The sequence below is a fragment of the Anopheles moucheti genome, chromosome 2, assembly GCF_943734755.1.
Source record: "Anopheles moucheti chromosome 2, idAnoMoucSN_F20_07, whole genome shotgun sequence".
Taxonomy (NCBI): Eukaryota; Metazoa; Arthropoda; class Insecta; order Diptera; family Culicidae; genus Anopheles; species Anopheles moucheti.
This window is the reverse complement of record NC_069140.1, coordinates 102,115,411-102,139,285: the sequence shown is the minus strand read 5'-3', so window position 1 is coordinate 102,139,285 and position 23,875 is coordinate 102,115,411. Positions and strand designations below refer to the sequence as shown.

At 46.9% G+C, this 23,875-nt stretch overlaps 9 protein-coding genes across 10 annotated transcripts; 4 read left to right on the top strand and 5 right to left on the bottom strand.

Annotated features, from left to right (window-relative positions):
* The first annotated feature begins 1,093 nt into the window (after positions 1-1,093).
* Positions 1,094-1,829, top strand: LOC128298642 (uncharacterized). The gene has a single exon (XM_053034412.1). The coding sequence runs from the start codon at positions 1,209-1,211 to the stop codon at positions 1,827-1,829; it is 621 nt and encodes a 206-aa protein (XP_052890372.1). The 5' UTR covers positions 1,094-1,208.
* A 574-nt stretch (positions 1,830-2,403) lies between these two features.
* Positions 2,404-3,211, bottom strand: LOC128298131 (uncharacterized). Its single transcript, XM_053033871.1, has 4 exons — positions 3,138-3,211; positions 2,997-3,053; positions 2,752-2,907; positions 2,404-2,546 (listed from the first exon to the last, which is right to left on the bottom strand). The coding sequence occupies exons 1-4, from the start codon at positions 3,139-3,141 to the stop codon at positions 2,437-2,439; spliced, it is 327 nt and encodes a 108-aa protein (XP_052889831.1). The 5' UTR covers positions 3,142-3,211; the 3' UTR covers positions 2,404-2,436.
* A 509-nt stretch (positions 3,212-3,720) lies between these two features.
* On the bottom strand, positions 3,721-7,933 carry LOC128310096 (cyclic nucleotide-gated cation channel beta-3). The gene is made up of 6 exons (XM_053046647.1): positions 6,975-7,933; positions 6,725-6,909; positions 6,263-6,648; positions 6,047-6,196; positions 5,892-5,976; positions 3,721-5,809 (listed from the first exon to the last, which is right to left on the bottom strand). The coding sequence occupies exons 1-6, from the start codon at positions 7,931-7,933 to the stop codon at positions 4,518-4,520; spliced, it is 3,057 nt and encodes a 1,018-aa protein (XP_052902607.1). The 3' UTR covers positions 3,721-4,517.
* A 729-nt stretch (positions 7,934-8,662) lies between these two features.
* LOC128305762 (inactive peptidyl-prolyl cis-trans isomerase shutdown-like) lies at positions 8,663-10,336 on the bottom strand. The gene is made up of 2 exons (XM_053043361.1): positions 10,189-10,336; positions 8,663-10,132 (listed from the first exon to the last, which is right to left on the bottom strand). The coding sequence occupies exons 1-2, from the start codon at positions 10,227-10,229 to the stop codon at positions 8,872-8,874; spliced, it is 1,302 nt and encodes a 433-aa protein (XP_052899321.1). The 5' UTR covers positions 10,230-10,336; the 3' UTR covers positions 8,663-8,871.
* Positions 10,337-10,411: 75 nt separating this feature from the next.
* On the top strand, positions 10,412-11,595 carry LOC128305771 (ribose-5-phosphate isomerase). The gene is made up of 2 exons (XM_053043374.1): positions 10,412-11,063; positions 11,121-11,595. Exons 1-2 carry the CDS (start codon positions 10,638-10,640, stop codon positions 11,508-11,510), a joined length of 816 nt encoding a protein of 271 aa, XP_052899334.1. The 5' UTR covers positions 10,412-10,637; the 3' UTR covers positions 11,511-11,595.
* LOC128305787 (protein TEX261) lies at positions 11,525-12,709 on the bottom strand. Of its 2 annotated transcripts, none has more exons than XM_053043407.1 (3): positions 12,366-12,709; positions 11,885-12,274; positions 11,525-11,796 (listed from the first exon to the last, which is right to left on the bottom strand). In XM_053043407.1, exons 1-3 carry the CDS (start codon positions 12,433-12,435, stop codon positions 11,678-11,680), a joined length of 579 nt encoding a protein of 192 aa, XP_052899367.1. In that variant the 5' UTR covers positions 12,436-12,709; the 3' UTR covers positions 11,525-11,677. The 2 variants fall into 2 exon arrangements, with proteins under 2 accessions (XP_052899367.1, XP_052899359.1); XM_053043399.1 differs by having other exon boundaries at positions 11,530-11,796; positions 11,861-12,274.
* Positions 12,702-15,574, top strand: LOC128305752 (uncharacterized). The gene is made up of 2 exons (XM_053043351.1): positions 12,702-12,753; positions 12,824-15,574. The coding sequence occupies exons 1-2, from the start codon at positions 12,728-12,730 to the stop codon at positions 15,030-15,032; spliced, it is 2,235 nt and encodes a 744-aa protein (XP_052899311.1). The 5' UTR covers positions 12,702-12,727; the 3' UTR covers positions 15,033-15,574.
* On the bottom strand, positions 14,982-16,094 carry LOC128305778 (UPF0598 protein CG30010). The gene is made up of 3 exons (XM_053043387.1): positions 15,817-16,094; positions 15,536-15,743; positions 14,982-15,470 (listed from the first exon to the last, which is right to left on the bottom strand). The coding sequence occupies exons 1-3, from the start codon at positions 15,937-15,939 to the stop codon at positions 15,166-15,168; spliced, it is 636 nt and encodes a 211-aa protein (XP_052899347.1). The 5' UTR covers positions 15,940-16,094; the 3' UTR covers positions 14,982-15,165.
* A 206-nt stretch (positions 16,095-16,300) lies between these two features.
* Positions 16,301-23,852, top strand: LOC128306330 (uncharacterized). The gene is made up of 8 exons (XM_053043799.1): positions 16,301-16,413; positions 16,536-16,726; positions 16,835-18,231; positions 18,310-18,405; positions 18,486-18,672; positions 18,741-21,753; positions 21,818-22,910; positions 22,992-23,852. The coding sequence occupies exons 1-8, from the start codon at positions 16,374-16,376 to the stop codon at positions 23,359-23,361; spliced, it is 6,387 nt and encodes a 2,128-aa protein (XP_052899759.1). The 5' UTR covers positions 16,301-16,373; the 3' UTR covers positions 23,362-23,852.
* The last annotated feature ends 23 nt before the right edge of the window (positions 23,853-23,875 follow it).

Here is a 23,875-nt window from a genome sequence, read left to right as displayed (position 1 = left end):
CATCTCTCACCATCAATGATGTTTCTTTTAATTATGCATCTTTCTAATAGAGTGTACCAGCTCTCAATCAAATGATCCTTCTTTGTTTTTCTCTATGTATTGTGTTATGAAAGAAGAATGGAGTAAACACACAACTGGTTGTATTTCTTCCACGATAATAAAAATTTACATATTTTTTTGAATATTCATTACCTGTAAAGTATGTACTTATTAAAGTCATAATTGAATTACTGATAATTAGCACGTGCAGAGTGTTGACTGCAATTGGCTTGAGGTAACGAATAATGGCCGAGGAACCAACCTTGCCATTGAACGTGCAATCGTATCAGCAATTGAGCTTTTTGGCAGAGTTATCCCCGTAGAGATCAGGTGTCGTCAAAATCCATTGGCTAAAGTCGATTAGCCACGATTTGTATGCTAGCTAATGCCATCCTTTACCTGCATCGTTCACACTGTCGCCCACGTATATAACGATGCCATTTAAAATTGCTCCACAAAAGAATGCAAAAGGTGAAGATCAAAACCACAGGATGGTGGGAAAAAACAAGCCCGAATTTCTATGCATTAATGGGTTATACTAGGACGTGTACCAATCGAACTGATCGTTGAATATCCATCGTTTACCTGTCAGATGGAATGAGACTCTTCTCGCACATACCTTCGCTGTCCACAGGGGGAACGGTATAATTTATGCCACTAACGATCACCATTCCACATTATTATGCACAACATCCACCGATGGATGGTGAGAATCTGCTCAGCCTCTTGGCTGTGCCAAGTGGTTGTTATCTTCCCGTGTACGGTGGTCGGGAGTTGCCTGACGGTAGATGACCTCGACCGAGACCGTCGTCGCGGATGAGCCGTCGCCGTCGCCGACGTTGTCGGGGGTCAGACCGGGTCGGAAAACACCAGTGTGCAGTGTCAGAGCTGGTTCATCGAACCAGTCGCGTTCTTGCGTTCTTGCGGGTGCCCGCGGACATAGAAAGTGAAACTTGTTCTGTTGCCCCAAAACAGGTTAACAGTGCCGGAGATTGGCGCATCGAGGAAGGAAAACCTGCTCACCGGCGTGGACCAACAAAAGATGCATTATAAATAGGTCAGTCTGGAAAAGTGGCAAAGTTAGTTCCAGTTTGTCTGCCGTTTGGCGAATATCATCTCTAAGAAGAACTTTGCCCAAAGTGGTTTCTGTGCCGATTGTAACCGATAAGATGGTGTCATCGGCGGTTCGCAGTGTCATCTACGTGGTGTTTTTGGTGCTGATCGCCACCGTAGTAAACAGTGCTCCACAGAAGAAGTTTCCCTTCACGAGGCCACGTTTGGCCGCACCGGAACCGGAAGAAAAGACGAATGCTGAAGATGCGGCAACTTCCGAGGAAGCTGCATCGCAGGAAGCAAGCGACGAGTCGTTGGAGAAGATTCAAGCCAAATCCGCCCAGTACGCGTATGACACGTCCGTGAATGATACCATCAACGATCACACGATCATGCGCCAGGAGGAACGGAACGGACTGGCGCTGAAGGGCATGTACTCGTACAGCGACGGCTTCTTCAAGCGCACCGTTCACTACGAGGCCGACGATAAGGGTTACCGCGTGGTGAAGGAGATTAACATCCCGATCGGCAATGGGCCGCAGGTCGATCCGAATGGAAAGGCTGATGTGTCATCCTCACTGACGGGCTCGTACTCAATTACTGCCGATGACATTGCCAAACCGAAGCGTAAGGGTGTGCCGGCGTCTCAGGAAGCAGCATCTGAAGAAGCAACGGCTTCGTCGGAGGAAGAACAGCCGGAAGAAGATCCAATCGAATCGGACGAGGATGAAAAGTAAAGGAGGTCTTTTTGCGCTGTTATTCCCTTCATTCGGTTCGGTTTAGTGTCATGCAATAAAAAATCACACGTTATTTATGAACAGTTGAGCAGCCTTTGAACGGTTGTTGCCTTAAAAGATGGATATTGTTTTACACCCTTACCTTGTATATCCTCGTCGGTCACATGGGGGGAAATAATTTCTAAGAGTTTAGCTGAGATTAAGCCGAGTTTAAGCTAAAAAGCAAAATGGTATGGATGACGGTCGATTTGTTGTAACATCAAATTGTTAAGTGTTTACAATACAGTGAAGTACTCTTACTTTGCGTTCTCCTTGATGGTGGCCAATGTGTGTTCAGTTATTCAAATTGCGTTGAGGCAAGACAATGAATACTTAAGTTAAACTCGACAAACAAACAACTTCACGCAATATTTACTGACAACATGTCTTTGAGCATTTTGTTGGGTGTTTTTTTAGGTCTCACACCTCGAAGCTTTGGGATTAAAATCAACTACTGGACTGACCAGTACATTGCACAATTTTGTTAGTATTTTAGGATCATAAGTAGAACCAGTAGAGCAAGACAATTAGTAAATGCACAAGATATACGATTTATTCATTCTGTTCATCACGCACGGACACACTTTTGGCGCTTGGTAGCTGGATCGGTACCGCATTTCTCGAATGAGCTGCACTTGGTGCTGCCACAGTATGATCCTGCACCGGAACTGGAACTATCTGCAGTGTTCCATTATTGGGGATGAAAAAAACGAAAAAACAACATAGTGAGCCGATGCTTATGAGTAGAATATAGGGCACCAATTGTAGTTGAGTATTCCAACTTCGCTTAGTCGTGCATCGTGACTTATCAGCGGAGAACTCAAAATCCGCGAACCCATCCGACGGGTCGGTGGAAATGTAGGTCGTCAACTTGATTACTTACACTTGTTGCCCTGCGTCAGTTTGTTGCGTTCGACGCAGGATTTGCGATTGCATGCGTTAGCACAGCATTTGCCTCCGATATTAGAACAGTCACGATCGGTCTGGCAGGTTGGTGAGCAGGATGCCACTTTCGATGCTAGCGGACACTCGTCTCCAGCTGTTGGCGTAAACAGATTGCACAAGGACCGGTTGTATGGAGTCCGTTAGTGTAAAACCCCTTCAAACACAATCTGAACGAGTACTTACCAGCACTCACGACGACAACACACAGCGCCAGGGCCAGGGCAACTACTGCGAGTTTAGCTGTTCGTAAAGGATGTATCAAAGAAGTTGTATAGTTTAAGGGTCTGAAAACAAGTCCCTTCATTCGATAGCTTTATAACGTACCCATGTTTAAAGTTCTTGACCAGAAAAACGGCTGTTTGAATTGTGTGGTTTTATGTTAACGTGTCTCTCTCGGCGGACGTTAGAAGATGAACTGATTGGGACAAGTCTCAAGACGCGTAGAGATAGCTTTTAATGGTATATTTGCAACTTCTCCCACCCGAACGAGCTCAGGGGTAGTAATACCGCACTGCGGGACAAGTTATCAACAAGTGGTCAAAACAACGCTTGCAACCACTGATATTCGTACTGGCGTGTTATAAAAAAAGGTCCCAAAGATATTGTGTACGGTATTATAAAGTTATTTTATGAGCTCTTAGAATTTTTTAAAATATTGTTTGCTTTTATTGGTCATATGTTCAACCTTGCTGTGGTGGCCTTCGATGCAGTATAATAAATATTCCCTCTTTTCCGAATGCCCACGTTACCTGCAAACCATCACGGCTCGTTAAATCGCAAACTGGTTCCTTCCAACGTGATCTATCGGTTCTGGAGGGAGTTTGATAAAATGCTGCTAATGATAAAATTATTATTCTCATTTCCGGATCATCTTTACACCGTGTTGCCCTTTTTGTAATGAAATTTATTCATATATCTTTAAGACAGCGAGACATGGTACAACGATGCACATTGAACACGAACTCTAACAATTAGCACTGCAAAAGGTTTACCTTTGGTAAATGTTAAAAAACCGACATTAAAATGTTTATAAATCATCCAACAATGAAACGCGTGTACGCGCGAATGACTCATTTCTGCTAGCCGCCTTGTTCCCAGAGGCCAACCATGTTCTCCCCTAAGGCATAGTAATTGTATTGACTCCATCGTTGATATCGGCCATCCGTCGATCACGTTCCTATAGCCTTACCTTGCCGAAGCTCCTCGCTCCCATAACAGCAAGGTGGCGCTAATTTATTGCCCTGCAATATGCACGCGACGTACACGGGCGAATGAGACCTTAGCATTGATGTTTCGATACGCAAAATGTCCAACGTTTGTCTGTCGAACGACACGGCATGACGTAGTGGAACTTGTTTCCCCCAAGCATGTGTTTGGTGCTGTTATTAAAGATCTGTATAATACTCGATGGCTTTCAGATGCCTTGAACTCTAGCGCTCTTCGTTCCTTGTTGAGGTAACAATTAGATGTCCATGTACTTCGTCATCTCTACTAAGTTAGCTTACTTCACTTAAAGTGGACGAAAAAGTCATCAAACGGAAGTATAAAAATGATTTAGGTCAGTATATTGCGTAAACGCTGCAGACGCCTCTCTAGCAGCTCATCAGCGAAAATCAACCTCAAGCAATCGTTATACATGGAAAACGGTTATTGCACATTTAGCACAAACATTGTCACATTGCTTATTGCTACACAAAAGGCGAATTAAACTGGCGATTTTTCCTCGCTGCCGTACTCGTCCTTTGAAAGCTCGTGGAGCAACTTGTACTTTTCCGTGTCGGTTAGATTGATGTAGCTATTGTTCTCCATCAGCTCCTTCTTAATGCTGTACACCAAATCACACGGCAATTCGACATTCTTTTCGTTTTCAATCTGCACCTCGGTCGTATGTTTGATCTCCATACTGCGTATCGAGACCGTTTCTTCGTGATCTGGCATAGCGTTCTTCTCCTCAGTTCCGGCCATCTCCATTAGCTGCTCCGGCTCGTCCATCAAGGGATCAATCATTTTGAAACCTTGCATTAGCAATTGTACGGCGGCCGACTCTTGGGGCAACGCTTGGATGACGGTTTTCAACAGCTTCGGAGAGGTCGGATCCTGTGGATTCCGGATGACTACATCCGCCTCACTGTCCTTCGTGTCGATGCTCTGCTGCGATTCGGCCTTTTCGCGAGCAGCATTTTTGCGCATCAAACTCTTGGCACGCTTCTTCAGGATGGCCTGTGCATTCGGGTAGTACACGATCGCTTCGTTCAGATCCGATTTGGAGAGCACGAACAGGTTGGAGAATCCTTTCGATCGTACATCCGCCGTACGACGGTTTCCTTCCGCACCGTTTATCGCCAGCAGACTGATCTCACCGAACACGGAGCCTTCGTACAGTGTCGCAAGCACAACATCGTTCCGAGGACCACCCATCACCTGGACCTGGCCCGTCTTCACGATGTACATCTCTTTACCGACCTCACCCTTCCGGCACACGTAATCCCCGGGCAGGAAGGTGACCGAGCGCAGCTTCAGCACGAGCTCACGTAATAACGCTTCCTCACAGTCCGCAAACAGCTGCACTTTGGAAAGGGTCTGTATGTGTACCGAGATAGCGATGTCTGTCTTCAGATTGGCCGGCAACGCATCCATAATATGCGTCTCGTCCAAGCACTTCTGCTGCTCCCAGGTGAAGGTAAACCACATCTTGACACGCCGCTGCAGATCGGTCGGCAGGTTAAGGCGGCGCATATACTCCAGCGTTTCATCGACCAGCTGCTTGTACTCGGACTTGGAACGTGTCGCAGTCGCAATAATGTCCCGTATCTGGCCGATAAGCAGCGCAAACACAAACACACCCATCAGCCAGGCGGCCGTCATGAACATCAGCTCACCCTCCTTCTCCGGTTTCGGGTTTTTACCAATGGAGGTGGCCGTTTTGGTAGCGAATGCGAAGCAGCGGACGTAAGCGTGACCCTTGTTGTTGAACACCCACCGATTGGAGCCGAGTCCTAAGGAGAGAAGGATAGCAATTAATCCGTTATCGGGCTAAGTGCAAGTGTAGAGGGCACCTGTCCCTCAGCTGTCAGGTACCTTGATAGGCACTGTACGCGTAATAAGCGCACGCTGTCAGATGTATCATGTACAGCATGTAGGTCAGCGTCTTCACAACACGTATCTGGAAGGAAAATATTACAATTGGTTAGGAGCTGTTGGATGTGGACGATCGATGCACTGTGGACACTTACAATGTGTGGTGATGAAATGACTCGATCGATCAGCTTGAAAAATTCCCAAAAACTTTGAATTTTCAGTAGTCGCGGTGCACGAAAAACCACGTGCTCGGTTCCAAAGCGAAGATATAGCAAATCCAGCGGCACCAACGCTAACAGATCCATCTGAAAAAGGGCAACGTTCCTGCATGTACTACCCAATTAAAGAGACACCAAATACCGTCGTCCTACCTTAAACTGCAGCTTGCGCATGTAGTTCTTGCGAGTAAGATTCTTATCCTTCACCCAGAATCCTTCATAGAGATACATCAAGCGATGCTTAACGAACAGTATATCCAGCAGATAGATAACATCCGCACATATGTCCATCGCGATCCAATATTTGGTATTTTCGGGCGTTTGATAGGGGAACGAAGATCTCAGCGGTATGACCCACGCATTGTACAGGAACGAAAGCGACACGATAAACAGCCAGGCAATGTAAAATTTTCCTTGGGGATCAAGCACATTATCGCTTCGGCCACCGCAACAGAAGATAGGACAAAACAGGTAATGGCTGCAGCCCGGTGTCTCGGTGGCTGATTGAAGCGTTAAGGCGGAGTTCTGTATCGTCCGTTCTAGTTGGAGTAAGAATGGCGCAATATAAGACATGGAGTCCTTATGTACAGGATGGATCGGATATGTATTACTCACGATTTACGTTGTGCTTCTGCGTAGAGGGTGCCGTTGAAGGAGCGCTGGCACTGCTGGACGGTGTAGGAGGAATTTCAAGCTTGCTGCGCATCTTCCTGGTACGCTCCGAGAATCGGTTAGCCAAATGCCGTAGCCGGACGGTAACAAAGTCATTCCCGTTTGTTGGCACCATCTCTGTGGGACTTCTGGAGAAGCATAGAAAAGCATTTTCACATTCAGGTACCATGTTAAAGTGGTACTTTTTACTCACGTGGAATTTCGTCTATCCTCCAATGGTTCTATGGAGATTCCATTAGTATTCTCGATGTGCTGAGGGTTATCATCTAATCGTGGGGTTTCATGGTTATTGATTTGGTTAGGAACGTCACTGGACATCGTGGGGACAGGCGGTGGTGATGTTTCGTCCTCACACAGCGATGTTCCTGCCGATTCCGTCACGCACATCTGCAAACTCTCCACCGGTGTATCCACCGAGCTGGATCGGGAATCAAGCCCATCGTGTTCACCCGTCGAGTAGTGCTGGTGTTCCAACTTGACCAACATGTTGCTCTCATCGTTAATAATCCGCTTGACTAGTTCGTGCGTACTGCGCAAATTGGATACCGCATTTTCGGCCTCCTGGCAGCCAATCTTTCCATTCCGAAAGTATAGTTTGGATTTGTAACCACCTTTCGGGCTGAACGATTTGATGCGCCGTTTCTGTGTGATGTTCACCTTGTAGGTCGGGGAGCGTAGTACCTTTTTCTGACCGTCTAGCGTTTTAATGGCTCGATTGAAGCACTTTTTCGTGGGACTACACTTGCTCCGGATGAGCTGCATAGTACGCTCGGCCGCTTTTCGTTGACGTTCCCGTAGCGACGCCTGTTCATCCTGCTCGCGTTCACGCCGTAATATGTCCTCGGTCACGCTGATAAAGTCTTCAAGCTCGCGTATGTCCTTCGAAATTTCCTCGAGGCTTTTGTGCAGTTTCACCTCATCTCGGCTGCCGGTGCGTGCTAGGGCACCGCTAGAACCACTCATCCAGGCCGGTTGTCCCGGGACAACTGGTCGGGATCCGAACCGACCGTATCCATTGTTGCGCGGCCATCCGATAAACGGTGATAACGACGTCGTAGGTGACCTTGGCGGCCACCCGCCGTCAAGTGAGAGAACTGTTTCCGATCGGGAACGATTCACCAGCTCGACACCCAGTGGTGCAGAGGTGGACATTGTGAATGACCGAGAACGACTAACGATGGAAGCGATTAATCAGAATTACGCTGACCGACACCACCTCCCACCATATTACGGACTGCGTCGAGCCGTGTGCGACGTTGATGGCCGTGACGGCAGTAATAACACTCTATATGGCCATCAAGTTACCGAATGCAACCGTATGCTGGGATGGGGTAGTCACGATGCAACTGCTGCTGAATACCAATTACGCTGGTAAAGGTTACCAGCGGAAAGCTTATCACACCAATATTTGGATGTCGAACCAGACGCGAAGGGAAAATCGATATAGGAATGTGTTGTGGATTTCTCTATTTATACACGGTATCAAAGAGTCGTTTAACCTACTCGCAGTGTCCTGTCCGACTGTAGGAAATGACACAGAGAAAGGATACCTTTTTTTACGCAAAACATGCAAAGCGTGTTTTGCGCATGATCGGCCAATACTTCGTGTTTAGAAATGGAAACAGTACAACCACTGACGAACGCGGCTCAGAAACTGCACGTGGATATTCGTTTGTTTACCAATGCACTTACAGTGGGACCGGAGAAACTTGATTAATTTTGAAGCGTTTATCGAATAATTTGAAACTGGGTGCTTCTCTATGGAGTTGTGCGTACAAAGCCACAGAAGGCTCATAACAGTATCTAATCCATAATAATATTGGGTGATCATACAGGAAAATTTCTTTCATCGTTCCGTCAAGTTCATAACATAGCTTATTACAGTTCATTCTAGTTTAATTACAGCTTTAGCGTTTCGCTGCTGCAAAAACTTAGTCATACATATTTCTGTTGTAGATATTCCTGCAAAGTTATTGTACATGAAACAAGTATTGTGTAAGAATGTAACTTTTAACATCGAATTGATGTGAAAAGAACAAAATAAACAAATTGGCAATGGTGCTCCTTCACTCAATGCAACGAACCACGAGTTACTTTTGGAATTTATAATGTTTTTTGTTGTTGTTCACCTGGATGTTTAGTTGCAGATTGAATTCGTCGGCCAATCGCTCCAAAATTAGCACCTCCTTTTCGGAGAAATGGTCAGGTAGAGACAGTGTACTACACTTTTCATCCTCCAGAAACACTTGCATCGACTTCCTTATATCCTCTAGCAGCGTGGTCTCATCCGCAGTGTCGTTCTCTTCCATGGTATTTACCAATCCGAAAGCACGTGTCCAAATCCTTTTCTCTTCGATCTGATGCTTCGACGAACATGTGTTCAACTCCTTCAATGTTCGGTGAATGTTTTCATCCTGCGGTTCCAGTTTCTGTGCCCCCAGCAGACATTTGCGCGAACGGTCATAATCTCCGATTTTCATCAACGCTTTTCCTTCTTGATAAAGGATTTTCGCGTTTTTGTTAACGTCACACAGATTGCGCATTGCGTTCACCATTCGGCAGGCATCTTTAGGCTGGTCGCGGCGATTGTAACACACAGACAGGCTTGTGTACAGTGCGATTAGCGTTTTTTGTTGTTCTTCCTGTTCAGCTTCGTCCTTCAGTTGACACAACTGTAGCGTATCGACCGCTTCCAAATATTTAGCGATCGCTTTGGGTATCAAATTGCGCTTAAAACAGTCCTTGGCATACTGCCGGATCTGTGCCACTCTGTCCTTTACCATCGCGTACGATCGACGTTCCTTTTCGTTCAGCTTCGATAAAGCATCGCCATCGACGGCAGGACTGGCGCTGACTACTCTGATCACAAACAACGCATCCGCCTTCGGTTTAATGCGCGGTGGGCATCCAACCGCACCGTACAGCAGCTGGTACGAGATCAGAAACTGTGCTTCCTCGCTAACACGCATCGTCCGTATAGCTTGCTCAAAACCGGGCAGCACACTGTACGAACCGAGCACCAAACGCAACGGTTTGTCGCGTAATGTCGAAGAATCGAAGGGCTTCATCTCTTTTTCGAAGAACGCATTGTAGTCAACTGTCACCTGTGTGTTGTCCGGCAGTTCCTCGCCGACACCCGCCTTCGTAATGCGTTTATAGATGTGTTCGTTAACTATTTCCATCTCCTGGCGCAACTCCTCGAACAGACGGTCCCAGGGATTTAGGAACTGTTTGTATTTGTCCTCATCCTCGTCCGCACTACCATAATCGTCCTCTATGAAGTACTCGTCGCCCTCATGGTCATTGAAATCGGTATCGATTTGGAACTCGGTTCCGCCGTTAAGCAAATCGCTGCAATAAAAAGCAAATGATGAGTATTGCGACGTCAGTCCTATCTTCACACTTACTTTATGTTTATCGGTGACTTCAAGACGTTTCCAGCATCCATGGTGTGTCGATTTGCAGACTGTGCTGCAACGTGCTTCCGAAGAAATGGTTTCTCTGGCTGGAGATAAATGGAAATGCGCTGAGGTAAACAATTAATGGAACTGTCAAGATTCGCGGTCCTTTGCTTTTGTGGTACTGTCAGTACGACAGGACCGGCGAACTCTTCCGGAAAGGGACACAGAATTTAAGTCGCGGCTCGTTTCTCCCAATGAGCAAAATGATGTGATAAATTAAGAGAAAATATTGAACAACGTATCACTATTATCAGCATTATTATAGAGTGGTAGCTAGCGCCAAACAACGAGTGTACAAAGGTATTCGTTTGCCAACCCTGCCCCCTCGGTTGGAAGAGTTTGTCAAAACCGGTACGATCGCGTTTGATCGATAAGAAAATCTAGTCCTGTGGCACATGTGGGGGCAGTTCGTACGTTCACTTTCACCCAGCTTACTGATAGTACCACGGTGTAGTGCCAGCAATTACTTGTCCAAAGGTGTGTTCTTCTCATCTCGCGTTACAATGTCCTTGGAGGAGGCGAAAAGATGTGCCGCGTACAAGGCGGTTGATGAGTATGTGAAGGATAACACCGTCGTGGGAGTCGGATCGGGCTCCACCGTAGTTTATGCCGTGCATCGCATAGCGGAGCGTGTGAAGACAGAAGGCCTTAAGCTGATTTGTATTCCGACGAGCTTCCAAGCCCGACAGCTTATCATCGAGCATGGATTGATGCTGGGTGATTTGGAGTGCAATCCTCAGCTGGACTGTGCTATCGATGGTGCGGACGAGGTTGATGCCAACATGGTTCTTATCAAAGGTGGTGGGGGATGTTTGCTACAGGTACGTTGTGCTGCGTGCTAGCTTCGATTCGTTGAGTAATGGAAGTATTTTCTGCAGGAAAAAATCGTAGCATCCTGTGCCGAACGGCTAGTCATTATTGCGGATTACACCAAGGACTCCGCGAAGCTTGGCCAGCAGTATCGTAAAGGCATTCCATTAGAAGTAGCTCCGATGGCTTATGTGCCGATAAAGAACAGAGTGGAGTTACGCTTTGGTGGCAGTTTGAAGCTACGAATGGCGGTAGCAAAGGCAGGTCCTGTTGTCACTGACAATGGGAATTTCATTTTGGATTGGAGCTTCCCCGACAATAAGCAGTATGATTGGAATGCTGTTAATCGGGAGATCATGATGATACCAGGTGTTGTAGATACAGGGTTGTTTGTTGGAATGGCAACGAAAGCCTACTTTGGGCAGAAGGACGGAACAGTGACTGAACGAAGCGGCTAATTGACTGGTATTCGATTTTATTTTATTATTATTCCTATGTAGGGGTTTTTGTATCGTAATAAATAGAAATGATATACAAGTCGAATGCATGTTTACCGCCAAGGATAACTGTCCATAATCGTGAGATCACTGATCGTCATGATTATCGTGTGTGTGAACCACACAGATTAAAACGCTTTCTTGTTGCGCTCGGGTAGCAAGCTTTCTTTTGCGTAACTGAACAACGAAAGAAGACCCATCTTCTTCCGACTGGAAAAATAATTAGTTACTACATCGTCATTGCCACCTGAGGAGTAAAAAGAATACATTATTTCGTATCGTTTTTGTACAAACCAAATAACTGTTCCTACCGAGCAGATGCGTTCGCTCGTTACTCGTCGGCAGCACATTATCGTTTGCGGAAAGTGACACAAACAATGCGAATGGAACGAGCCACAGGCAAAGCGTAAAGTATGCCAGCACTTCCGTAAAGGTATGATACTGTAGCTGAAAGTACACGAAGGCGAGATAATGGTTCGCTACCAGCAACAGTACCGCGCTGATAAATGCCGGTGAAAGAAACCGCACGTAAGGAAAGTCGGTTAGGATGAGCCCGTGCAGTATTTGTGCTCCGAGTCCACAGAGCAACATGGTCCAGGAGAAGTTTTCGGTGAAGATAAATATCACATACAGTGTGGCAGTTACTCCTACCATCCAGCTGATGACTTTCTTTGCCATGACCGTGTATTCTTCCACCAGCTCAGCCAAATAGTACAGTCCGGCGGCTGTTGGAATGGAACAGTTGTGAGAAAACCAGGTGCGTTAGATGGCCACGTTCCAAGAAAATGCTCGATTGCCTTGACGCTATTTACGTACCTATCGAGACGGTAGCGAAGCAAATCTGCACCAGCAGCGAAACGTAGCTCAAAAGCCCAAGGAAGGACATGGTTGTGGATTGAATACGATGCACGACTTCGGGAACAGAGCCCCCTGAAAAACGGGACGGTACAGGTGTTGAAAGCTTTGGTGAATCACTTTCACGTCAGCATTTCGTTCTTTTCAATCGCGCTATTATTCGGCTGTGTGGTGCGTAATGAAATTAGGATCGCCTCTGCCTTTCGGTGGAGTAAACAACAACACACAATCGCACACGTTCATACTGTCAGTAAAATGCCATCAAAACATTCCACCATGACAGTTGCCTAGCCAAAACAAACGCCAAACAGCTACCGGCCGCGATGGAAGAGTACAAGAACTTGATATGGTTAGTACGGGTTATATACTTGATAATATGCGTGATATTTTACTGCCCATTTGCTTTACGTTCACCATAGGTCCAGACATAATCCAAGATCGGAAGGGAAGTTGCTGGAACAAGCGTCGATCGATTTCGCAGAGTACCACAATGACATCTTCAATCTCCATATTAACGAAATCGACCCGGTCCATCAGATCGAAGACATTCGCACCCTTTTGGACGAGTCGGCTCTTTTCCTGCCGGCTGAAATTCCAATCGATCCTCGCACAGGCCAGAAAGTTCAACAGCTGGAAGTGAAATGTATGAAACCGTTGCATCTGTTCAATAAGTTCCCATCCGGTTCGGTGCTTACGCGTGACGAGCATCAGCATTGTCTCACGGTACAGAATCGGATAAACATGCGCTTACCCTTCACCCGGCCCAACGAGAAGAAAAACTTTGAGCGATACCAGAAGCTGATGGAAAAGCTTGCCCCGGAAAAGGAAATGTTTGACAGCTTTGTGAAGAATTACTTCAGCACAAATCTGCTGCGCCGGGTGCAAACGATTGACCCCGAGCTGAACTCGTTGGTGGTAAAAATTTGGCAGGAAAAGGTGCAGGAACGTTTGACACTCGAGCGCGACCTGGGTGGCAAGTATCTTTTGATGACCGTTGTTCCTTTCGATGGTAGCGTGAAAAACGAAACTAACGTGGTGTTTAAACCTAGCCCGCAAGAGGTGCACGAAACGGGAACTGTACGGAATCTTTTCACCGAGAACGTTCTACGATGCGTTACGCTCAAACGTAATGACCGAGTTCTGGATGATTTCGTAGCGGAATGGTGTGCGGTACGATGTAAACGGGATGAACAATTGGTTAACATACACACGATTTTGCAGCAGCTACCGGCTGTTTCATTTGTTCTGCCGGCTGGTGCATTTACGCTCTTGTTGAATTATGCCCAAAACATACACGAACAGTGGGCGATACCGTTCGAAATTAAAATGCTAGAGGGTCGAAAGGTTTTAATAATGGACAGTAAACACCCTCCAAATAAGCTGTCCACCCACGCCAGGAAGATGAAGGCTTACAAACTGTTAGTTAAAAGTTATATGAACTTCCTAACAACTAAACACGAGCCAGAGTCATCTAGATGTCCCGAAAAGGATAAGGAACAGATGAAGGTACCATTCAACCCGGCGCTGTTTGATGAATATATGAAAACAATGGCACATAAAAAACCTTACGTGGTGCAGGAGAAGGTTCGTGAGAACAGGTTTTATCAACCCTGGAAACTGAAGGATCACGATGAAGAACACCAGATGCTGTTATACTTTCGGCAGGATTGCTACGAATCGTTTCGCAAAATGCGAGTCTTCATGAACATCTCCATAAAGATCGAGTATCAACCAGAGTTCGGTGCGGAACAGATGACGCTAGCGGAACTGTTGCAAGAATGGTGCCGTCAGCTGGTGCGGCCCAACTCTAAAACGATGCGATTACGCATTAACAGCACAACGTCAACGATCATCTCCCATCGTTTCCTCGAGTTGCGCGATATTGAGGAAGAACTTAACCGACTTTACGGCGTGGAACCGTGCAATCTGATCACGAATGTATGGAAAATGTTAAAGCTAATGGTACATTTCCCGACCGGAACGTATCTGCTGTATCGCGATGGCAAAAGTACCCAGGGGCCATCGGTGTATGGAAAAACGGTGGAAAAATTAGGCCAAACGAGTAGTCCAGTAGGTGTCAGTTTGAACTGGGTCGATCTATTAAATAACGTTCAGTACGATTGTTCGCCTCTGGAGCAGTATGATTGGATCCCGATCGATAAGTTCGTAATAACGAAACTCCATAGGACAAATACTCTTTTTCCGTGCAGCTTTCCACACTGGACGTCCGTCCGATGGTTGGATTCACGGGCGAATCAAGTAAAGACGAAAGCAATTCAAACGAAACCGGCCAACAACAAGAAAGCAATTACACAAAAGCCAAAGCAAACCGACAAAGTCTTGACACCGGGACAGCTGCTGCGTAAAGCGAAAGTGAAGCTACGAAAGCAGCACGCTCGTCAGCAAAAATTGAAAGCACAGCAGATCCAACAATCGCTGAATCAGTTTGCTCCTTATGCCGGGTCAATGAATTTACGACCGGCAATAAATACTGTAGAATTTAAGGATGCTGAAGCAGCTGGAAGGGGCACCAATGGAAAGGAGCTATCAATAGAACAAACTGTATCAACGGTCGACTACAATTCTTACGTGGAGCAAGCCGCAATAAACCCGGAAGATAAAGCTTAGTAAACATTTTCAAACAATTGCCTGAGATTATCACAAAGAGTTTGCAAATTTTCCCGCGGAAAATTTTAATAAAACATGTTTCTCTACATTGTAACTACAACAATTGATAGGCTTTGCTAGCAGCGAAAGTTTGCTAGCAGCGAACTGGTTGTGACGATCTATTTCCTATGTACGTATCCTTCCACCAGTGCTGATCTAGCTCGTAATCTTTCGCGTGCCACCGAAAGTGTGTCGGTGGCCGATCTTCACCATTTTGGAATGTAAATGAAGAACTCAGCTCAATGGCCAGCTTTGAGCGGACTAATCCTATGGCACCGTACCGCTCCGGTGCCGGATGGTACACTCTTCCAGTGTCCGGAAACATGCAGATACGATCAGGCTGCCATGCTACACTCATTTTATCACCGGCATGAGCGTAAGCTATTCTATCATCGGTACCTGCGACAAATGGGATAATGTTCAATGCTTCTATGAATTGCTTAAATATTCAGCTCCATACGAACCATCCGCTTGAATGACATGTGTGAAAACAATTGGAAGATCATCGCAACGAATAAAGTTCCTTTCCCGACCACAAATGGATAGAAACGGAAACTCGTCCTGATACCGATCCGTATCATTGATCTTCAATCGTTTGAAAAAGAACTCCAAAAATTGTTTTTCTTTGAAGCAGGAGGTGAAATTTTTTATCCTTGCATCATCTAAAAACAGCTGATCGTAAGGGTGCATTAGTAGGGTGATACGGCAGGGAACCGCGTTATATTTACAGAGGTTCAATCCTTACCATTCCTTCGTGATCGATGTAGTAGAAGTATTCACGTATCTTTGATGCTGGCGACTGGCCCTGTACATACGTTACATGGCGAACATTTTGAATCGAAGCCGACATTAATCGCTTTAGCAACATTTTCACTTTTGGCGTCCAGTCGAAGAATTATCGACAAAGAATAACAAAGGAGAGAAATTGTGCCGGCAATGGGTGAAAAAACAATTCAAAACAATACGTCTGATTACCCAAAGGGCCAGACAAAGGGCTTTTAGTTACGTTACGGTCAGACAACGTCTAATTGCAGTCTCTGTAGGGCTCAAGCTCTGAAAGTCAACGCGAAACTTCCCGCGCCGTTCCCGAAGGGGGCTGTTGAAACGTCACCGCACAACAAGCGTTGTTGATGACAGTGGGCGTCAAAATAAGAGTTGTGCCGGGTTAGAATAACCGCCAGTTTTGTTTCTGCGAGTATTGTATTGTTTGGTAGAGTAGAAGCCGCACGATTGGACACCCTTGATTTACACATTATACGCTTCCCGCTAACCGACACCAGGCCACGTGCAGTGCACGCCAGGATGGCAAGCACACTTAATCCTGCCACGCTGGAAAAGCTGCGTAAGTATACAGTGTGGACAACGGAGAACGGGAGACGCCTGGTCCCTCCGTTCCCGGAAGTGTGCGGAAGAGCGCGCTGGAATGTGTATGTACGTGTATTTTGATGCACTATTTCATTTCAGTGCATCCGATACAGGAAATACGCGTCCGTTCACTGCACGACGTCGAAGGCACGCTAAGACGAGCGTTATGGGAGAATGTGGACATAGGCGTGAATGCATCCGTTCTATTTAAGAATTTAATACGTTGGTTCGGGCATGTTCCGCTACTGATGGAGCTGACCGTACTGGAGATGATGTCGCTCCTGCTCGAGGTACGTGATATCTCGTGAGAACAGATGGGATCTTTGCACGAATCGTGAGATCTTCGCAAGAATACGCCCTTTACTTTCTATTCTTTCTTACCTCACCATGTCAAATAGAGCAAATATGGACAGGAAATAGTAAGATTCTTCACGTCAACGCGAATTATAAAGGAGCTGATGAAAATTCGTTACCTGACCGGGACGAACGCAAAATGCGACGAGCTGGTGGAGAGCATCATTAAGCAGGTGGAGCGTATGAAAACAGGTTCCACTACCTCGTCCAGCATGACCAGCTCGATCGATCTGGACAGCGTAGCGAACAGTGTCAGCAGTCTGAGGCTGGACACAAACGAGCTCGCTGGTGAAACATCGGAGAGCGAAAAGAGACAAAGAACAGTTCTTCACTCGTTTGCGGCGCGATGGAAAGGTGACGACACGTTCTACACCGATTGCTGGGAGGTGCAGGACTCGAACGCGGTAGGAGTGCTGGAGCGCTTGAACGATTCACTGTTCAATGAGGAAAATGATGAAAACTTTCAGCGCGCTCTAAACTACATCGTTTCGTACACCAAAAATTATCCACCGGAGTTCTTTCTGCAGCCTCCGTACATTGGCCTATCACTGTTGCAATTGATTCAGACTGGTCGGGTGAGCATACGAAAAGGGTACGAAATGTTGCTGTATTTGGTGGAATCGTTCCGAAAACGCATTCGGCAGCGAATGCTCACCGTGACATACATTCCGGTGCAGGAGAAACGAGCTCGGACACAAATTTCGCTCGGTGCGTTCGTGTACGAAATGTTTCGACAGTGCATCGACCAATTAAAGGAACTATCGAGCGATGTGGATAAACTAGCGTCCAACATGATACTGATAGTGCTTAGCCAAACCACCACATTCCTTATGACGGAACATTTTTCCGATCAGCAAAAAATTCCTGCCCATCGTTTTGGAGAGCTGTGCGGTTCTTTCGGTTATCTGGCGAAGCACTATCGGCAGGAGTGGGAACTGGACACCAAGAAATTGTTCACACGCACGCGCTACCGCATTACGATGCAAATATTGCTCGACTTTGTGCGACTGTGGCAGAAGGAACCGGAGGTAGATGACGAAGCGGACGAAGCTGGTGCCGGTGGAAGGTCCGGTACGTTGCACTATAAGTTTGTCGAGATCAAGCTAAGCTCTTCCGCTCACCGTAAAGCGCTGGAGCAATCGGATCGAATTTGGCGTGACGAATGCCTGATTGCGCTGCATGACTATCCGCTGAAGTACTCCTGTCCGGAAATGTACGAGTATTTATGTGCACTGGTCGATAAACAGAAAGCACCGCTGCTGGACATACTGCTGAACTTGACGGTCACTTTGACCCCAGCGGTGCAGATGCTACGGGACACTTATTTTAATGCGAGACTCTCCGATGAACACTTGCTTGCAATAGGTTCGGAGGCGATAAAAACTCTGTCTTTGCATCGATCGATGGAATTGGTGCGGATTCTTTTGAAAACGATTGGAAAGTAAGGCTGAAAGCATTCAAAAGTGTACTCTGCATAATTCGTGAGACTGTATGATGGTTTTCTTTCTCTTGTTTCTAGTTGTTCCAGTTCCGTAACGGAAGATGAGCCGTTGTGGGACATCATTGAATCGATTACGGTGCGTTTGTTGGCAAACGAGGATGAAACTATAAGGAGGTATGTCTCTTGGATGTTGTAAAAGAAGCTAAACTAAATATCTCACTTTCTCAATTCTGTTTTAATTTATTACTATGCAGCGAGGTTTACGAAATATGCACGAAAATGATGAAAGATTTCATTGGACAGTTGGATGACAGCCCTACTCTCACACGCCGCAGTATGCTCTCCAGCACGGCTCCGAAACTGCGTGCAATGGGTATCCCACTTTCGCTCCAAATTCTTACCGAAATTACCTGCTTTGGATATACCGACCGAAATAGCAAGGTAAGGTGCATTTTCTTGCATTTTAAATTTCATCACTTCGAACTAAACGCACATGCTTTTTCTTACAGATTCGTCAATGCGCCGAAACGATGTTACTGTTTGTGTGCAACTCGAAAGCGTACCTGCAGGAACGATGGGCAGACGTGCAGGAGCTACTGCTTCCAATAGCACCACTTCTGCAGGCAGCAGCGGTCGGACTTGAAGAATCGAAACTGGGCGTAGTCGTTATCGGTATGTTTCATCCGGACTTTGGTTTACCGTGGCTCGACATATTGCAGGGAAATCTTCGATTGCTGTTCCACGTGCATAGTTTCATCCGTGAGGAAGCTCTCACACGTGTACTCTTTCTGATAAGCTCGGTCGAACGGAGCGAAGAGTTTGCGCCACGAATTGAACACATCAGTGATACCATCCCGAATAGCATCTGTATGCTGCCGGCACCGTATGGTGTTGGTCGTCCACAGATAACTAACGTGTACGATGTTAGTGCAGTGAAACCTCTGCTTGATGCACTGGAGCAGGAAAACGGTGATCCCGCTTTGCGACGCAGCGCTCTGACACAGCTAAACGTGATGGCGGACGATCCGGTGCTGTGTGAGCAGATACACAACACTTCGGGGTGGGTGTTGGTAATGCAGGCGCTGAGCAGATCGTTGCTGGTTGAGCCTCAGCACGATTATCCGGATGCGGCCATTCCAGCAGTGGGCATACTGACCAAGCTTTGCTTCGCCATCAAAACCTTCCGCCGCTATCTCGGAACGAACACGACCGCGTGTCAACTGATTGTGCGGGCTCTGCTCGCTCATCACCACATTCCGGTATTTCGGATGGAATGCTGCGCCTTACTGTGTCTGTTGCTGTTTGCAGACTGTTCTACCGGAACCGCACCAATGGTCTCGCTGCCTTATGTATGCGCAACTTCCGCATTTTCGATTCCGTTCATATGCCATTTCCATTGGAGCATCAGTCCATTCCGAGAAGCATTTGGAGCAAACAAATTATTTAAGAGCATTATAACGAACACATATTCACCGGAGAGCAACATCGATGAACGTAGTAGTACGTTGCGTGAATCCGGTTTAGAACACCTCGCAAAGGGTGAGAATTTGCCCAAAGGCTTTGCTGTCCAGGAGTACGTAAAGCGGTACATACGTTTTACGTTTGCTGAAGTGTGGTTCGAGGGGGTGGAAAAGATACTGAAAGTAAACAATTCCAAACGTGTCGGCAATGCATCGTCGATGGACGATCATGAAAGTCCGCTCGAGTACAAAGGCAACCGGACTGCATTGGCGTTCAGTGCGGATATGCGGCTCACCAAGCGAGACATTCGTTGGCTGAAGATGGTGGATTTCCTGTCCATCTTTCGGAAAAGCTTACGGCGACTTGGATCCGCAAAAGCGCATGCGGACGTCTACGTCGGGCTGGCTACGCTCGAGACTAATTTGATCTTTCCGCTGAAAAACACCGTCTGCCAGCAGGATGTAATTATCAGCACGCTAAAACGTTACATTCACACACCACCGATAACGGTGGCAGATCAGGAGATGCTGGTAGAGGTGTTCAACATAATCGGTATAATGCTGCACCTTGGATTCTACCTGATACGCGACTGGCTGTATACCGTGCTGGCGGCCGAGGACAATTTTTTCCTCCGTTTGCTTCGATCGAACGATTGCATTGAGTCACTGTACCGCAAGAACGTAAACCTTTTGTGGGGACTGTTGCAGTTGATGTGTGATGGGACGAAGACCTCGACAGCTTCTGGTACTGAGCAGCAGCGGAAAGATGGAAAGCGGGATCTTACCGAACGCATATCTAAACCCGTAGAGCGTGCAACAATGTGCGAAAACTCGTGGGATGTGCGAGTGTTCAATACGGCACTGGAGCAGTTAGATGTATTGCTGAAGAAATGTGACGTTCCTCGTATTGTATCGCTTTTGGAAGTTCTCGAAACCATGTCGGCTTTGCTAGTTGACGTGCGACAGATCGATATTACGGAAGTTATCCCAAAGCTGTTGCTTTGCATTCGATTCTTTGGATCGACGGACTTTACTGGGTCCGCGGTCGTACGATCGTGCTTTTTAGCGATCGCGCATCTGCTGGAACGCTCTTCGGAGGAGGTGGCTAGTTTTGAGTGGAAATCCAAACATTTGAAAACCGTTTCGACGCAGTGCGGCAACAGCTGTACGCTCGTTCGTTCATTCGCTTGGAATATTCTGGCGAAGATTGCTCGCACCTTGCCCGGCGCAGCTGCAATCGTGAAGGAGTGTGCCTATCTTCCGGGTGGTATACACGCGAGCTGCATCAGTACGATGTTGGATAGAAAAGAGGCGTGTTTGGTAAAGGAATCTGCTGTTGGTCTGTTGGTAAATCTGCTGTCTCATAACGCGGACAGAGATGCATCGTTGCATTCGTCCGTCCTGCCGCTGGATGGAGCAGCAAGCGCTCGACGTGCAGCTGCCACCGGCAATAATGCCTCCACGAACGGCTCGGTAGATGTGATATTGGAACTATTGTCCAAGCAGCATTTTTTCGAAGAATCCGTCCGTTCGCTGGAAACCTATTCGTGCATGGAGTTTTTGCTGGACGATGACAAGAAACAGCAGGATCCAGTTATTTCAGCGGACATGGTGAGAGCGTTTGCGGTGTTGTATCGCTGTCTGCTCGAGCTGGACCCGTTCGAATTTGGGCAGTTGATCGGAGAAAAGGGTTGCATCCAGTGGCTGTTGGAATGCGTCGAACAACAGGCAATGCTTCCGAACCGGGCCGTGTGTCTGATGGTGGCGGACGTATGTCTGCTATTGCTGCGCTGCATGGACGAACCGACCCGTGATCCGCTGTGTTTGCTTCTGGCCGGCCATCAGAATTTCTTCGAAAGCATCATCTACATGCTGAACCCGTGGCTGTACGGGAAACTAACCCAACCCGTAATGGAGCAAACGTTGTGCAGTATTATGCGACTACTGTGCGCGCTGGTAGTTACGCCTACGGGGAAACAACAGATCCATCTTGAGTTTGATCATCAGGACGTTAAACCCATTGCGAAAATGATAGAAAATGGAATTCTCCAAAAATCAAAAGGTAAATATTGCGTATACTGTTGTTTGTTTGCAGTGCTTCACGATATCATTCCGCTTCTTTTTAGGGTTTCAAATCATGTGCTTAAAATTTCTGAGCCTTATGTTTTACACATCAGAGCCAATTGCATCTCCCACTGGCGAATATCCGTCCTTCCTGGTTCAGTTCGACACAATGGACATGCTCGCGGAAGGTCCCGAAACAGTAAAGTCTTCTTCGCAAATGCATCTGGACGAAGAACTCTCCGAGGTGGAAGACGACACGGAAAACACCAACCCTAATCGTCCGTTATCAACCGCAGACAAGGAGAAGCGATTGAAGACGGATGAGAAGAAGGACAGCTCGATGCGCAGTGGTTCGGCTCTGATATTCAAGGCATTGTTGCATCGTTTTGAATCAACCTGTAATCGACAGCAACTGGAAGCGGGAGGCATCACAAGTACGAACTACAAACGGATCGTTTTCTCAACGGTGAAAACCATGCTGCACTTTTCCGAGCAAGCATGCCGGGTCGCACGGGAGCGCAATCTGCTGGCGATCATTCTCGATTGGTTCGATGCCATCTACGAAGGGCTGATCGGACGGTTGTCGTATTCGGAATTTGCACGAAAGCATGGGGATGTGAAGAAATTGTCCATTATGACGGAACTGATGGAGCTGGTCAGCCTACTCGGCACGTGGTTTAGTGTGCCGGGTGAGCCACTTCTGCTACACATGGACCAGATCGACCGATTGTGCCAAACCGTGCTGCAATATTGGCCCTGGTTTAGCAATCACGCGGTTCTGCACCTGGAGTTCCTACAGGTATTGGCCTTCCTCACGGAAAGTCACATAATCGTTTGCAAAGCGCTGGCATCGACATTCCCGGGCTATCCGCACAGTATCATGAAGTTGTTAATCGTGACCGCCACAACGGAGACGGCAAAGGTGAAGGGCCCTAAGTATGATCTGCAATTGCTACGGGTATCGTTGCGAGTGCTGAAGAATTGTTGCTGTTGTCATGAGGGTCGGAGCATGATCGGTAAGCTGAACGTGTTCGATAATATTAGCAAGCTGCATCCGACCGTAACGAAGCTGCAAAAGCCGTGGATTGATGTAACGCATATATGGCTAGAGTTTTGGGAGGTGTACACCCGCTATGTTGATGTTAGCGAAGTAAGGTAAGTGATCAACTGATCTAGACCAATCCCGATCTGCAGAAGGCTATAATCGTTACCATTTGTACCATTCTACAAAAACAGGCATTTGACCGTGCTGGGAGCATTGACACGCAAATCCGATCTAGAGATACGGCTTCTAGCGATGGCCATCGTTCGGAATCTTACGTTCGTGCTGGCAAACAGGCCAGCGTTGTTAGCCTCGTCGGACTACATGTTTATCTTGGCGAACGCACTACAGCGCACATCTTGCCGAGGTGAAGTGCTGATGGCTGCCGTAACGGTGTGGAAAATGATTGCCAACAATCAACGAGGCAAGGCAGCGATCAAAAGCAGTCCTTTGGTACGGTTGATAGAGGGCCAGGTGAAACACTACTCCATGACACCGGAAGGGAACGACCAAAACGAACTATGGAATGTACTGATGACTGTGTATCATATATTGAAAGCGTAATAGTACACTACCACCTTGGGGCGGCCCGGTTGTGTACTCCGGACCAATCCCCCGTACGCAGGACTGACTATTCAGCTACGGGTAAATAAAGTCAAAGAAAGCCAGAAATCGCCGGCCTATACCACTTTAGGTTGTTGTGCTGGTGAGGAAGATAGTACACCTACCTGCCAGGTAGACGGTGCACATCCTAGCGATGATTGAAATAAGAGTGAGAAGCCATAGCACAAACACAAAAGAGTGAGCAGCAACAGTAGGAATCCGTTAGAAGTCGATGTCTTTAATACAGTTGGCGACTGCGGTAACTAAACAAGTGTCTTCTTTTACAAGTTGTACAAACGGAACTGAAGTCTGGAATTTGAGAACAAGAAACATTGATGTAAGTGCATTATAGTGCATCATAGGTTTCATTTGAGTAGTAAGATAATATGTTTAACATGATGTTACAAGGGGAGTTGGTATGGAACTCCCGTATGAAATAAAACAGAAAGGAATCAGAACCTTAATTTGACAAAAA

Bases quoted from the DNA above. Each gene is read 5' to 3' on its own strand.
- LOC128298642 (XM_053034412.1), top strand. From the start codon at position 1,209: ATGGTGTCATCGGCGGTTCGCAGTGTCATCTACGTGGTGTTTTTGGTG.
- LOC128298131 (XM_053033871.1), bottom strand. The intron at 2,908-2,996 runs GTAAGTACTCGT...TTACGCCAACAG, and splicing joins TGTTGTCGTCGTGAGTGCTG to CTGGAGACGAGTGTCCGCTA. The intron at 2,547-2,751 runs GTAAGTAATCAA...GGAACACTGCAG, and splicing joins ACTGACGCAGGGCAACAAGT to ATAGTTCCAGTTCCGGTGCA.
- LOC128310096 (XM_053046647.1), bottom strand. From the start codon at position 7,933: ATGTCCACCTCTGCACCACTGGGTGTCGAGCTGGTGAATCGTTCCCGA. The intron at 6,197-6,262 runs GTAGGACGACGG...GCCCTTTTTCAG, and splicing joins TGCGCAAGCTGCAGTTTAAG to ATGGATCTGTTAGCGTTGGT. The intron at 5,977-6,046 runs GTAAGTGTCCAC...TTTTCCTTCCAG, and splicing joins TCATTTCATCACCACACATT to ATACGTGTTGTGAAGACGCT.
- LOC128305762 (XM_053043361.1), bottom strand. From the start codon at position 10,229: ATGGATGCTGGAAACGTCTTGAAGTCACCGATAAACATAAA. The intron at 10,133-10,188 runs GTAAGTGTGAAG...TTTTTATTGCAG, and splicing joins AAGTCACCGATAAACATAAA to CGATTTGCTTAACGGCGGAA.
- LOC128305771 (XM_053043374.1), top strand. From the start codon at position 10,638: ATGTGGGGGCAGTTCGTACGTTCACTTTCACCCAGCTTACTGATAGTA. The intron at 11,064-11,120 runs GTACGTTGTGCT...TATTTTCTGCAG, and splicing joins GTGGGGGATGTTTGCTACAG to GAAAAAATCGTAGCATCCTG.
- LOC128305787 (XM_053043399.1), bottom strand. From the start codon at position 12,435: ATGTCCTTCCTTGGGCTTTTGAGCTACGTTTCGCTGCTGGTGCAGATT. The intron at 12,275-12,365 runs GTACGTAAATAG...CCATTCCAACAG, and splicing joins CTTCGCTACCGTCTCGATAG to CCGCCGGACTGTACTATTTG. The intron at 11,797-11,860 runs GTAGGAACAGTT...TTTACTCCTCAG, and splicing joins CGAGCGAACGCATCTGCTCG to GTGGCAATGACGATGTAGTA.
- LOC128305752 (XM_053043351.1), top strand. From the start codon at position 12,728: ATGGAAGAGTACAAGAACTTGATATG. The intron at 12,754-12,823 runs GTTAGTACGGGT...CGTTCACCATAG, and splicing joins GAGTACAAGAACTTGATATG to GTCCAGACATAATCCAAGAT.
- LOC128305778 (XM_053043387.1), bottom strand. From the start codon at position 15,939: ATGTTGCTAAAGCGATTAATGTCGGCTTCGATTCAAAATGTTCGCCAT. The intron at 15,744-15,816 runs GTAAGGATTGAA...CCTTACGATCAG, and splicing joins ACATCGATCACGAAGGAATG to CTGTTTTTAGATGATGCAAG. The intron at 15,471-15,535 runs GTTCGTATGGAG...CATTTGTCGCAG, and splicing joins ACATGTCATTCAAGCGGATG to GTACCGATGATAGAATAGCT.
- LOC128306330 (XM_053043799.1), top strand. From the start codon at position 16,374: ATGGCAAGCACACTTAATCCTGCCACGCTGGAAAAGCTGC. The intron at 16,727-16,834 runs GTACGTGATATC...CATGTCAAATAG, and splicing joins TGATGTCGCTCCTGCTCGAG to AGCAAATATGGACAGGAAAT. The intron at 18,232-18,309 runs GTAAGGCTGAAA...TCTTGTTTCTAG, and splicing joins CTTTTGAAAACGATTGGAAA to TTGTTCCAGTTCCGTAACGG.